Source organism: Thunnus albacares, chromosome 8 (genome assembly GCF_914725855.1).
Source record: "Thunnus albacares chromosome 8, fThuAlb1.1, whole genome shotgun sequence".
Classification (NCBI taxonomy): Eukaryota; Metazoa; Chordata; class Actinopteri; order Scombriformes; family Scombridae; genus Thunnus; species Thunnus albacares.
This window is the reverse complement of record NC_058113.1, coordinates 20242097-20257568: the sequence shown is the minus strand read 5'-3', so window position 1 is coordinate 20257568 and position 15472 is coordinate 20242097. Positions and strand designations below refer to the sequence as shown.

The 15472-nt window shown below is 38.7% G+C and overlaps 1 protein-coding gene across 1 annotated transcript; it reads right to left on the bottom strand.

The window, feature by feature from the left end:
- Positions 1-438: 438 nt before the first annotated feature.
- On the bottom strand, positions 439-14411 carry rbfox1l (RNA binding fox-1 homolog 1, like). Its single transcript, XM_044359738.1, has 12 exons — positions 13986-14411; positions 7597-7833; positions 3454-3633; positions 3293-3346; positions 3111-3203; positions 2954-3023; positions 2792-2851; positions 2558-2693; positions 2431-2470; positions 2262-2329; positions 1535-1616; positions 439-1434 (listed from the first exon to the last, which is right to left on the bottom strand). Exons 1-12 carry the CDS (start codon positions 14070-14072, stop codon positions 1390-1392), a joined length of 1152 nt encoding a protein of 383 aa, XP_044215673.1. The 5' UTR covers positions 14073-14411; the 3' UTR covers positions 439-1389.
- Positions 14412-15472: the final 1061 nt, after the last annotated feature.

Here is a 15472-nt window from a genome sequence, read left to right as displayed (position 1 = left end):
AGAACACAGTGAATGATGAGAAATGGAAAAAAAAAAGAAGACAAGAAAATGATAAGAATCAATAAAGAACAGAAGAAGAGAAGAAAGGGGGAAAACAGCTTTATTTAGAGGTAAACATCAAAACACAGCAGCACAGAGTGCGACAGAAACAAAGACAAGAAGAATTCATCAATAGTAGTCGAGAAATCATTCAACAGCTCTGAGTGAGGAAGGAGACAGAAAATACAAGAAAAGATGGCAGCAAATAGAGAAATAAGGCGACGTTAGACAAGAGTTTGAATGAAAAAAAAAATGTTTTGTGGGATTGACAGCAGCGTACAGATGAGAGAAGTAGCCTCGAGTCAGAAAATGTCATTTCTACTGATGAGGTGCCTTTGAGCAATAAATCTTCAGATTGTGTGTTAAAGCCAACAGCAAAAGGCTGCTTTTTTACTGTAATTCCCAGTTGTGAATACACATAACAGGGTTCAAAGCAATTCGATAGAATAAAACCTTCCAGGGTGAGTAAAAGAGATGAGATACAGAGCCACAGAAACAGAAACTAGACTATGTTAGTCTGGATTTATGGACAGAAAGAGAGAAAAAAACGACGCAGGATTAATTCTGCCAGCTGTATGAAAAGCTAGAAACGTATGAGAGGTAGATTGTTAGAGAGGCAAAAACAAATGAAATTCCAACCGCAGACAATCCAGACAAACATTAGTTCTGCGTTTGTCATACTTCAGCGGGCCAAAAAGAGTCATAATGATACCAGTGTCACAGCTGTCTCTCATCCGACTGGATTAACTGAACAGTGCTGATGCAACCTCACTCATATGCTCACACACACACACGCACACACACACGCACACACACACACACGCACACACACAGACAGACACGCTTAAATAGAGAGATTTAGTAAATCTTTGTCATCAAAAATATGTCATTTAACATTGTACAAAATGTTCTCTTTTTTTTGTACAGTTTGACCCGTGAAACTTGAAAAAATCTCAGATATTAATCACAAAAAAAAAGAATTCTCACAGTATTTTTCACCAACCCTGTAGTGTTAGCGATCTACCAACATCAATACTCTTTAAATTCAGAAAACAATAATCAGTTAAAGGTTTTACGCAACTGTCTATATATTACATATCATCCTCTTCCGTGTGATATAAGTATTCTTCAGTAGAAAGAACAGTCCTACAGTATTTACAGCTTCAGTCTGTTTAGTCTCTCGGGGGGGAGAGGTTGTGATGGAGACAGGAGGTAAAAACCATTCCCACATTTCCCCAAAAAAAAAAAAAAAAAAAAGATGAAGGATCTCATAACCTGTCCTGCAGCATATCACGGATCAGCCAGTCCCAGAGTTCAAGGGAGACTTCTTTTGCACTTCTTTGGGGCGTCTCAGTACGGGGTGAAGCGGTTGTATCCTCCTCTGTACAAACTGGCCTGTTGACAGATGCAGTACGCCAGGTGTGACATGTGCCACGGATGTAACAAGATACTGGAGCTTTCAACAGAGGCTGTGTGTGTTTTTGACTCAACTCACCATTGTACCAACCCCATATGTTGTTGTTGGTCCAACTGAGTGGTGATAGGGATCTGCAGCTGTGGCATAAACCCGTCCATATCTGGTGAAAACATCAGACATCAGAAGACAGTTTAACAAGCCACCACAAACACTATTATAGATTTATTTTTTTCTGCACATTTTGTTTGATAATTTAGTTGCTCAATTTTTTTTTTTTGTAAATTCTACCTACATCATGGCCTAAATGTCTCAAATACTTTGAGTTCATTTTAAAATTTTGTCTAAAAATAGTCAAGAACCTTTTGAACCTTTAAAAACTCACAATGTGCAATTTGTGAATATTTTTATGATGCGAAACCTCTCACCAGATGGTTAAACTCCTCAAAAAAACAACAACAGTGCATTTAACCTTACGGTGAGGCCTGTGTGGGTAAGAATATCAACATTGACGGTTCATACAAACTACAGAACATGAGCTCATAGTGAAGAAATATGTGCTTGTTTGGGCAAGTGCATTTAAGCCTTTAAACAAAGACTGATATGCGTCATCAGTACACAAATCTTAAGTGTTCCCATTTGTCAAAGTCACTAAAAAACTCACAAACATTAGAATCTCTCCAGAATTCAAAGCAGTAAAAATCAGTAAAAATGTGGAAAAAATTGTTGCGCCAGAAGTAAAAGCTGATTTCTAATGTTTAAAACGTGGCTGCAAGGAACAAATCATGTGTGGCGTTTGTCTGCTTACCCATCGCTGTAGGTTGCCGTGGCAGCAGATGCTGATTGAGCCACTCTATAAGCTGCAGGATAGCCGCCCTGCACCAGATAAAGTTAAACAACATGAATACAAGGACAACACAACACAGAAGTTTATTGGTTTTAAAGAAGAAACGTGTGAGAAGTGTAGAGACACTTACATAGACTTCTGCTCCATACAGTCCATCTTGATATACCATCCTGAAAACAGTTGAGTAAAAATATTATTTAATAGTTTTGCAGTGAATAAAATGAATATAGACCAGGAATGAGTATAGAGATTCTTACCCAGGGTAGGCGGGCACAGCAGCAGGTGTGGCTGCAGCAGAGCGAATGGTGTTGTAGACGGCTCGACCTCGGCCGCGCAGCGCAGAGCCCCGGTAGGCCAGAGTAGGAGTGGCTACAGGGTATGGGAAACTGGCAACTGAACAAACAGAGAGGAAGAGAGGAAAAAAAAGACATTTAATATAGAAATGTTTAATTGTTTGATGCTGGTGATCTCATAACAAGAAGGTTACTTACCTGTATAGAGTTCAGGTGCGTACATCGCCCCCATGACAGGGTTGATCTTCCATCCAGAAGCTACAGAGAGAAAAAATAAACTTTTTCCAGCAGCCGTAAAGAAGCTAAAACCTCCAAAGACCCCAAAGTGAAATGTGTAATGATTAATGAGTTGTGTCTTACTTGAAATTTCACCATTCACAAGAGGTGTTTGGGGCTTCTTGGTAACTACTCTTGCTGTGGCATTATTAACCTGAGGAGAGCAAAAGTGATGATAAAGGATTATTATACCGAATATTAATGTGGAAAAGCTACATACGGAGGGAAAATCCTCCCTCACCTCAATCTTCCTCCCTTCCACGATCGTTCCATTCAGTTTTTCTCGTGCTCGGTCAGCCTCAGCTGCACTCTCAAAGGTGACGAATCCAAAGCCCTGCATGTTTGTAGGTTTACATGATTAATTTCTGTTGTTCATTAAAAAGATTTTTCATATTGCTCTGATAATATTTCTGTGATGCTGACCTTAGACCCCCTTTCATTGAAGATAATTTCTACATCAAGGATCTTGCCAAATTGCTGAAAGTATCAAAAATGTTTTATAAGTTATACAAAGGGCAACATTTATATATCAATATGTACAATAATAACATGCATATGATGGTTTCTAGATCAAATTCTCATACCCCAAACATCTGCCGGAGGTCTGGGTCTCTGAAGCGGAAAGGGATGTTGGAGACGTGGAGGCGTTTTGGTTGGGCCTTACCTGACCCTTCCTCTTCACTTCCGCTTCCCGCTCCGCCCCCTGACGACACCGACACGCTCAGAGATTGGGGGTCAGAGGTCACAGGTACCAACGCTTCCTCCTGACAGTATGAGAAAGTATGAAACAGGAGGAGGTGGAGAGAAAAGCGAGTATGTGGATAGAAGAATGGACGTGAAGGAGGACGACATGGAGGAACAAACGGGAAACAGGAACAGGTGGAAAACAAAAAAAAAAAAAGATGGAAAAAGAAAGTATGAATGAGATGGGAGTAGATGTGAGGACAAATGGGGGAAAGGGCATCAGTAGAAAAGCAAAGAAGAAAGGGGGGAAATCATAGTCAAATCAACTAATTCAGCAACATCTCTCAGAGAATTTCTGTTTGTGTAAAAATCCATTTTGGGTAAGCATCACATGGCATTAGGCAAAGATCATTTTCATGAGGTCAAGTGATCCAAACCAAGTTCAAAGAGCATTCAGCAACCAGTGATCCCTCTCAGGCAATGTGAGGAGGCGTGAAAAGGGCTCCATTTTAGTGAGGCGTCTTTGTATACATGCCTGTAGGATGGTATAAAGACTAAAGCACTGTACACTACAAATAATTATTACATATCTTACAGTAAAACTACGTAAGCTCACTCCAGCTGTTGACAAGAGGAATAAATAAGGTTTAAAGCTTAAAAAGAAAAGAAAGTTGTTAAATAGTTACATACTCATATTACTGTACCTAAGCAGTTGTAATAAAACTGAAACACATTAAAGGACAGGTTCACAATTTTAAACATTTGTCAGGTGCCAAATGAACATTGAAGCTGGTTTGGCTCACTGTAATCATTTGTCCAGTTCATACTGGCCATTAAGAGATGTGTTCTTAATACGTTTTCAATGTAAGTGATGGGGGACAAAGTTCATAGCCCTCGTTCTGTGCAAAAATGTATTTAAAAGCTTATTTGATAATAATAGTCTAATAATCTAATATGTGTATGCTTTAGCCCTGCAAATTAGTCAAAGCACATGGATATCTGACTAAAACTTACTGCCTGTTTAGTACTAATTTCACCGTTTTGTTTTGATCCTTCCACTGCAGCTCAAAAGGGAAAAAACTGTCCAGACCAACACAAAGAGGGAATTTTATACTAAAAAGACTTAAACTTGGAAGATATCCACTTGATTTTACTAATTTGGGTGTCTGAAGCCTTATATAAGCTTCAGATAAACTTTTACATGTTTGTGCAAAATGAGGACTGTGGATTTTCTCCTTCATCACTTACACTGTAAACACATTAGGAGGGGATCTTCTAATGGTCAGTTTGAACAGGAGGAATGATTACAGCGAGCAAAACTTCATTCACACTGTTCATATGGGTACCAGAATATTGTTTTACGATAGTGAAATTGTGAACCGATCCTTAAATTGTGCTGCGACAATATTTAACTGATTTAAATTGCCCCATGCAGAACAATTCAAGGACTAATGTGCCAAAACCAAAACATTCACAATGCACCACGATGCTAGTGTGTGCGCATGTATGTGCATGTATGTGTATGTGTTGGTAAACCAGCACATCATCATCCATTGCAAAAGAAATGTTAATTTATTTTTTTTTTAAAAAAGGACAAATGAATGAGTCCAAAGAAGAAAATGAGAATGAAAAGGTAAAGGAAAGGCAAAAAAAAAAATGTAAATAAAATAAATAAAGTGAGCTTTAGCAGAGAGAAGGAGCAGAGTGCATTGAAAAGAAACAATTAAAAAGCAAAGAAAAATTACAGGAAAGGATAATGAAAATAAAAAAATTGCAGTCCTATATGCAGAAGTGAAGATTTGGGTATTAGCGTTGTAGTACCAGACAGTGAAAGAGGCCTCAGTGCAGCAGTGAAGGATAAAATTAAACCAAAGTAAACAAGGCAAAGAAGGTGCGCAGAAAGCTTGAAAAGGAAGAGGGTGTGGGGGAAGGCAAGGGGGGCAGAGATCAAAACTAAACGTTCCACAAGGGTCAGTCTGGGGTCACGGTGCTGCTTTTCTGCCAAGGGTTAAAGGTCATTTGTCAAGGGGCATAATTAATAAGTTGGGGATGGACAGAGAAGGGGAAATAGAGAACACATTCACACATGGGAGCATACTACAAACAAATAAACACACACACACACGCCACTGTATTACACTACACTGGCTTGCCATTGGCCAACTACAATAGACGGCAGACTATCACATCCGAACACACACACGCCACAGACAGGCCACAGTAGAGGGGAACAGGAGAGAGGGAGACAGGGTTGAGTTGGGTGGTGGTGTCATGTCACGATGCAGAATTGTTTTCTGGACCTGAGTGATATTTCAGAGGGGGAAAGGGGGTCATCTGGTCAGCCTCCCCCTTTGACCCCCCCCTTCCATGGCGACGTCTCAACTTTCCCCGAAAATCAGCACGGACCCATGTATGTCAGGGGCTCTAGTAATAAAATATATAGATGGGGCCACAAAACACCATTTATGAGAGGAGAAAGATAGATGTGCTGCAGCAGCAGGACACAGAGCCGACCTGCCGCACAGATCAGACTAAAAACGTCTGACTTTATCAGAGAGGATGTTTTCATGCCTGAGGGACACTTGAACAGTGTGTACCATATCTGCACTGCAAAAAATCTCCATTGGATTAAGTAATTTCTGTTCAAACTGAGAGACTTTGTTTGTTTTTGTTTATTTTGTTTAAAAGTGAGAAAATCAGCCAGTTCAGCAGAATTTAAAGCCCCCCTTCAGTTAAAAATGTGTTTTTTTCTTGTTCCTTTAGTTGGATATTTGAGCTTCACTGTGCAGATTGATGTATGTGCAAAGTTTGACACTAGAAGGCTGTTTTCACATTCATCTGATGAAATCTTCCACAAATGATGCCTGCATTAAACATCTGCTAATTAGCACTACACAGCTGATAATGATGGGAATGCCATTCGTTTTGCAGATATTTGATCATAAATAAAAGTTGTGGACAAATTGTTATTTTGACCTGATGATGGCACTTGATGAAAAGTCAGGGGATCACTAAAGTTATTTGACTGTATCCTTTAGGCACCTTCAATATCTGTTTTTACAAGAATTTTAAAACAATCCATCAAATATTTATCAAGACTCAAAAGTAAGAATGTCTTGGTGCTGCAGGAAAAGTCAGGGGATGAACATAGTCAGCAGGATTCATCCTATGGGGACAGTGACTGTCTGTACCAAATATCTTGGCAATTCATCTAATAGTTGTGGGGATATTTCATTCTGGACCTAAGTGGTGGACCCACTGACATTCACCACTCACAGAAGAACAAAAATTAAATCTGATTTTAAAAAATACTTGAAACAAGTTGATTTTATTAGAAACAAATTTTTCTGCACTTTCAGATTTTTCACTTCTTTCAGAAAATATAACCATAAGGACACAATTACATATAAAAGTTGATCAATAAAAGGGAGATTTTTTGCAGTGTGATAGGATGTGTTGATTTTACAAGTTAAAAAAACACATCATGCTTAAATTAAAATCTTTATTCGATTAAAATACTTTACTGTTAAATAGGAATCACAAAGTGACTCCAGTGTTGTAACAGTAATTCCTTTCCCATTTATCATTAATCAATATTTTCTGAAATGTAGGAACCACTAAAACATCACATACATATATATATATAATGTACATCCTCTGCACTCTTCACTGTAAACTCTTAACATCAACAAAAAGTTTCACAGCTGTAATCCTGAAATGTGACCTGTTTTTTTGCCATCTAAATAAGACACAGGGGAGGAGGAAAAGTGGGGATTCATTTTCAACAACAATCTGCTCTCAGCTGTCCCCCCACTGAGTGTCAGCGGCATTCCCATACATGGACATAACAGTGGAGGTGGGGCTCTAAATATAGAAGGAAACTCTATCTGGCCGTGTTCCTCTGAAAGCAGATATAGAGGGACTACCTGTAGCAGCAGGGCTTCTTATCACATTAACTCACTGAATTAATGCAGATCATATTTTATTGATATACGAAGTTCTTCTCATGATGTGAATTCCACAACTTCACAAACTGTCCTTACCGTGTTGCTGGATGCCAGAGTCTCCGCCCCGTCGTGCTGGGGGCCCTGATAGACTCTGAGCTGGGGATGTTCAGGGTACTCTGAACTGGCATGCGCAGAGCTAAAATCAAGAGGTGGCAGTCTGCCTGCAGATGCTGGCTGACCTTGACCTGGAGGGGGGTAGGAAGGAGGCGGGGCGTAGACCTGAGGCAGGGCGGGGTCGCCACTGCCGGGGCCGGCCTCCTGGGTGGGGCCTCCCTGAGGACGAGAGAAAAAGATGAATCAGCTTCTGATAGCAGAGAGGATCTCAGTTGTCAGAGGTGTAAACAAACATCATGTTGTTACCGTTAAAGGTATACTATGCAGGATTTGTTGGTTGCTGTTTGTAAACACACCATTCAAAGTTGGCCCCTCCTCCCCGGCTCAACTAGTGAGCAAGAGAGAGAGCAGCCGTGGACGAGTGAGCAAGAGAACGAATGAAGAGAGGGAGCGTCACTAGAGAGAACAAAGCCATGAAATATAACGTAATTTTCTGCTTGTTTCATGGCAGTTCTAAAACATGCCCACACCTCCGCAGACCTCTGCACAACCCTGCGGGAAGGTGTTGCGTTGCCAGATTTGGTGTAACTGCAGCCAAAATGCAGCTTCATCCTGTCCGCTGTGGCCTCTCTGCTCTGTGTGCGTGTGTGTGTGTGTGTGTGTGTGGAGCTCAGCCCCGCCCTCAGTCAACAAGACACAGACCTGTTCTCCTTATACTGCACATCCATGACACAGACAGAGAGCAGAGCGGAGCAGAGGCGAGAGACAGAGACAGCGATGTAACCTGGTCACTATGTTACGAGTCCCGACCTCACACCCTGCGTGCTGTTATTGAGGCTACACACCCACTGCCGAATGGCTGACATGCAGAAACGTCCCAGGCAAAATGATAAGAAAATACAGGCAGAGGGCAGAGTCTGACACACTTCTAGTGGGTCATAAGTAATGATTGAGAGGGATTACTTTTGTATGAGTCTATACATTGTTTTTTAGGAAATTCCTGCATAGTATACCTTTAAAGCTGCTTTGTTCTTACAACCATGAATCATTGTGAATTTGAATATTTAAAGCTTAAGATAAATAAACATTTAAGTACAAATGTGTTATACGCACATCTACTCACTATATCTAATATAAAAAAGTCTGATTTTTTTAGCAAAAAATGTTAAAAATTTCTAGTCCGAACATTTTAGATTTTAAGACTCTGTAGTTTTAGAAAGTTTATTGGCACCTATTTTGATAATTGATTAATCCTTTAAGTCAATTTTAAAGCAAAAATACACTCGTTCCAGATTCTCAAATGTGAAAATTTGCCTCTTTTCCCTGCCTGACATTATATTAAACTGAATATCTTTGGATTCTGGACTGCTGGTGAGACTAAACAAGAACAATTTAAAGCCATCACCTTAGGCTCAAGGAAAATGTGTTGGACATTTTTCACTATTTCCTGCTATTTTTTAGACCAATTAATTGAACAAATATGGTGAAGATAATTCCCATTTGCAGCCATAGAGGATTTGCTGCTTTTCTCAGTTTTATATTATTATAAATTACATGTTTTGGGGTTAGAAAAACAGGTAAGAAAGACAGACAGACAGTTAGAAAAAAGTATTTTGAACTATTTTCTGACAGGTTTGAGTGACTGATACAGAAAGCCCTTTAAATCTCTTTTATCTCTTTAGATCTCGTCCATACAGCCTACACACTATTCTTTCATTAAGTACATTTAAAAAACAGTGCAAACAACCAAATTTAAACTCCATCAGGCACAAATAAGATGAGAAATGTACACATTAGCAGACACAAACAAGGAACTAAAATGCACAGACACAGAACAATCATTCTGTACAACCTTGATACAAATAAATAACCTAGTTATGAGCTAAAAGCATTGTCTTACCCCTTTACCGCATTCCTCGATCTCTGATGCATTGTCCAACAACTGCTGCATGTTTTAATGCCAGCTGACCACCCGCCCACTGCACCATAAGTTCTACTCATCCACCAATCAAACCGAATGATTGCCAGAGCAAAAGGGACTCGGGGGCCACACCAGCTGTGGTCATCTGTAATTGTCAATCACCTCGTTTACCCCACCCATCCACCCACTCTGCTTCCACTTCACACACACACACACACACGAACACACAAACACACACACACACAAACCAGACAGCAAACAGAGCTCTTCTAGAGAGATGAGGTATTTATGAATGTAAATGCTCCTTCAGTTGCAAGGCAATATATCACGCTAAAGGTCGACTCTAAGAATACCATGTTTGAGAGGCCGACATGGTTTTATTGCTTTTAGAGAGAAATGTTTAAATAAGTTATCCCAAACCAATTTGCTCCATGACATTAAAACTTCCAAATGTTATGTGGTGTATGCTTTATTGTCTTTCAAATAGCTGAGGACTTTTAAATCATTTCTTACATTTTCATTTTTGGTTCTTGTTTTGAGTGACATCTATTGGATAATCAGTGGCACAAAACATCTCATGTCAGCTGGAAAACAGCTCATTCATCCATTTATTTCCTGGAAATATTTCTGACTTTATGCTCAAATATTTAATGATGATAAAAAAAGAGCACTGGTGGCAGTAAACGGTAGCACAACAACATAGATAATCATGTATTTTAGGATTTTGTGTTATGTTTGTGCTCCAGTACATTTATCTGACAGTTGTAGTTACAACTCTGCAGGTTAAGAATTTACATACAACATAAAAAAGCTAAAAAATAACTGTCATTTAAATGCCCGTCAGTGTTTCAGAAGTCAATTAAATAATATATTTCTACATTATCTAATATGATTTAAAAGGAAAGAGGCAAGAGGATTTTCCAAATCTGTAGAGAGGCATAAAATCCTGGAAAATCCCCCAATTTTTACTTGTTTTTACCTGACTGCTACCTGATGAGTCACTGAGTTAAAGTCTCCCACAGTAGTGACTAATTAATACACCACTAACAACATTTTGAATGCATTTACTGATAACTTGTATACTTTTACTTATAATTTTTTGTATGGAGTATCAATCAACTTCCACGGAAGTTCTTGCCAGACTTGTATCCACGTGTTTCCTTACAAGCAAAATGCCACACATTTGTCAGCCAGCTTTAGGATTTAGAGGGATCTATTATAATTAAAAACTCTCTCCTCTGTCATCTCATAATGTCTCGTATATCTCTCCATCAGCTGTTGCACTTAGGTGTGAAAAATTAAGAGATATGTGGATGCTGATAAACAATAAAGGAGGAATCAGAGGAACTTTGATTGTGGGTTGAACCTCATTCACTAAAATACTTATGTCTCTGCTGGTAGCTTGACATCAGACCACTCTGTTTTATTTGGTGAATATCAGCTTTTGCCATGAAACAAAAGATTCAGAGTGTCACAAGTTAGATTGAACAGATTATGAAACTCTTTTGTTCCTTGGTCTGCAAACTTGTGAATTCAGAGTATGAGTTCTCAGTAGGCCAGGAGTAATAACAATCTGATGTAACGCACCCAGCTAGTTTGTTTTAGGACCTGTGAACCTGTGTAGGTCAAACACTGAATAAGGAAGAAAGCGTTGAAATTGATTGCACTGCACATAATATCTGATAATAGTAAACATGCTTGATTGTAATAATGTTTTTCTCTCTGGTTTAATATCTTTGTTTTGTTATGTGCGATATATGAAACAGCTGTTCGCTTTGTGGTGCAAGACCAATTTCAGAAATATTAAAGCTCCCCTCCAGTAAAACATGTGTTTTGCTTCTTGTTCCTTCAATTCAATGTTTGAGCTTCACTGTGCAGAATGACGTATGTGCAGAGTTTGACACTAGAAAGCTGTCTTCACATTAATCTGCTGAAAGTGGAAAGTCACCTTAAATCTAAGTTTAACATGTTTACGACCATGATTTGTGACATCACAGTTATTTATTTGTCTTAAAATTTGTCTTGGGAGTGTAATCTTTCCTTGTAATTCTGGATAGTACAGTAAAAGGAGGGATTCTCCGAGGTTGTGACTCCCATTTGATCATGTCTCAGTCCAGTCATTTACAGACAGTCTCAACTATCATGTGGGAGCATGTTTCCAATGTATCAACACTACCTTAAAGCTGCTCTTTGTCACATTTATCCAATGAACACAACCAGTGTCTGACTGTACTAAACCCCCTCCTAGATAAGTGCCAGATAACACAATCTCCCTCACTTTGTTTTATATCCCCACAGACAGTAACCACCAACCGCTGAGTCTGATTTTGTATCATATCACTGTGTCAGCAGGCGCACAGACACTTCATCCCCCCCCCCCCCCCCCCCCCCCACCGTCCTCCTTGCAGGCTTTTTTTGATTTCCATTTGTTCCGTCTTTCTCTCCTCTCCCTCCTCAGCTGTCAGCTCGTGGTCAGAGGTCAACGGCTCTGGGCCAGGTGCCTGCTGGGACAGCTGCCACAGGATTTACACACAGACGACACTAACTGCAGATGTGGCCTTTTAGTGCCGGCCAAGTTACAAATGTTAGCAACAAGTAGCTTATTAAATGCAACCAAATATTTCTTTCACTATCCACTCTTTACATCCTGTTTCTTCTGTTCAGGTTCTTTTGAAAATATTTTGAAGACATCTTTGGTTTTTGTCAGATAGTCAATAATGAAAAGAAGCAGCAAAGACTGGGAAGAGATAAAGAGAAGACTGACATGTGACAAAGATCCTGCTTCAGTTTGATAAATGGCTGATTGGTTCATCCCAAGAAAAATATTTGTCAAACAGATGCTGGACAGATTGATCCACTAAACCACCGGAAGAGCCCTCAAATCTTGGAAATATATCATTTTACTGAAAGTACAAAATGTTCAGCCCAGCAACTTGATCCCTTGAATGTGAGGCAAAGCAGATATCTATGAAGAACATTTCAGTGGCAGTTCAAAGTCCTTCACAAATTACATAATAAAATTAAGGGAATTTTATTGTGCCAGTGCGTTTTGGAGAAATTTCTCTTTCCTCAGGGCACCCAAGATACTTCGTCAAAACACATTTGCACAACAATTTTGTACTTTTAATAAAATTCTCCTGTGGACTGACCAGTTTGTGCAGAAATATGATGGTTTTTATTCTTGTTCCAGTCTGAATAAGCCAATTAATAAATCATTTCTTTTCTACTTCTTACTTTTCTTTTCTCTGGTTCCCGTCACCTCTAAAAAATACCACTCTCTCTACACCCATTTTCTCAAAGTACCCTAATACTTAAGTATTCCATTATTATTGAATATTATTATGTGGCTATTATGCTCAAACTGCCAAATACTTAATATCTAAACGCACAGCATGCAGGTCTCACACCTATTTTAAGTGCAGTTGATTGCAGAAAACAAGATAGGTGACAGAATCTCCTCCTGTGATTATCAGCTCAGAAGAGGAGGGTTAAAAATACAGCTGGTGTGAAGCACAGAGACAAGGTAGAGAGATACCAGATGCATTGTGGCATTGATGGTATGTCAGGGACACTTCAGACACTCACACAAACACACACACACACATTCACGTACAGCCTGCTGGCATCACAGAGACCAGTGGACTAAAGATAACCCCTCATGTGTCCTTACTATTAAATAAATAAGATCTTTCGCAATCAGTGATCCTCAGCCAGCTCCTGTCAGGCCTCTCTGATAAGTTATTTTGTTATTCCTCTAATCTCTCCTTTGTATTAGATATTTAAACACCATCAAGCAATAACACCAACAACCAAGATGTGACTCATTCACTCTGGGAGATAAGGGCTTTTTGGTATCTTTAGTTAAATGTTTTCCTCCTCGCTGGAAATATGTTGTCAAGACGGTTTATTGACAACACTGACATTAATTTCTGATTTACAGTAAAAACAAATTCAGAGCTTAAACGATTAGTCAATCAACAGACAAATAATTTTTACGATCGATTAATGGTTTAGGTCATTTTTTAATCAAATATGCCAACAATTAATTGGTTTCAGCTTCTTAAATGTGAATATTTGCTCGTTTTCTTAGCCCTCTATGACAGTAAACTGATTATATTTGGGTTCTGAACTTTTGTTTCAATAAAACAAGAAGTTTTAATAATGTCAATTTAGGATTTAAGAAATGTTAATGAACTTTTTTCACGATTAATCAGAAAAATAATCAGCAGAATAAAGATAAGAAAAATAATTGTAAACTCATTCAACTATGGATTTTATTTTCATTTTTTATTCATCATCTAGTCTTTTATTTCCATCTCTTGAAAAAGGCCCCCAGCTACCTGACAGATTGGATGTTTACTAATGTCGACTTATGAAAACAAACATTCATGTGTGAGAAACTCAGAAGATGAGGTTTTGGAGTTTACAGAACCAATAAAGGAGAGTTTACCTGAACTATGCTGGGGTAGCATGTGGTTGTCTGTGGGTAGACAGGCAGTCCATAAGGCTGAAGAATCACAGTGGGTGAGGATAGCATAGCCCAAAAACCACGCACAAGGAGACAGGGAACGGTGGAAGATGGGAGGAGAAGGAGAAGGAGAGCAGAGGGGAAAAGGAAGGGTTGATATGCACACAGGAAAGCACGCAGTCAGGTTGGAGAAAAAAAATCCCAACAGGAGAAAAACAGAAGATCCAAGAGGGCGAGTAGGGAAAGAAGGTTAAGATTCTGTTAACCTCGCAGATGAGTCAAACAAAACACAACGAAACTCCACAAAACAACCGAAGTCCTGTCCAGAAATTAGACAGGATGTAGAGCAGGGAAAGAGAAAGCAAGTGAGCTTCTGTGTGTCCATCAGTTGATCACGCAGTCTGACAGACAGAAACACATGCTCAGGGTCCCATTTCAGAGTTATATAAATAGTCACCCATGTCCTTCTCTCTGAGTTTACCACCTCACTCTTGCACACGTCGTCCTGCAAGATTTCTCGCAGATTCTCACACGTTTTTGTTTTTCTTTTTACAATATAAATAAGGACATATTCAACAGGGCTTCAGTGAAGGAGGCTGTCAAAAACACAGCCAGTCATTTGACTCCTTTTGTACTCTCTATATACTCCAGAATCAGAATCAGAACTAGGTTTATTGCCAAGTAGGTTTGCACATACAAGGAATTATATATAATATACACAAGATTAAGTTATTGTAAATAATACAAAAAGAAAGAAGAAATTTACAATGAAAAAAATGTAAAATACATTCTAGGTGAGAAGAGCTGCTAAAGGTTTAAATTTTAAATTGAAGAGGATGAAAAGGACAAAATATTACAAAACAAACACTATAAACTAACAGTTGAGAGTCTTATTATTTTTAAGTATGTGACAACATATATCATATTTATGATACACATGATGTACACTCAGACACATACTGTACATTTGAAGCAGACACTTTCAGTGTTTTCACCTGTTATTTTCAGTTTCACCAACAGAGCGCGACAAGACCAACGTCCCCCTTGGTCCCTATTACAGAAAGTATGATCTTATTTTTGAATGTAGTGTCCAAAAACAATGAAGTTGATAACTTGATAAATTTGCTGTGTCTCCTGGGTAAACATCATATTCACAAAGCCGGATTTCTTCAGTTACTTCCAAACAAAAACTTGTTTTATGTTGAACTTCAGATATTCTATGATTCTGTCTGCAAGGTTATCTAAAAACGAAAAAGCTTTAAAGACATCTAATTTCTTGAGAAAGATTGTGGACAATATTGAAAACTAACTTAAATGTTGGTTTGCAATATTGCTTATTCACTTTTTAAGTTACTATACTAATTTATTTTTCTCATTTAATTTCTGCATTATGTATCTTTTACAGTGTACAATTTCATTTCTGCTTGTGTTTTTGTGATTAGTTTTTTATTTCATTTGTTCTCGAATAC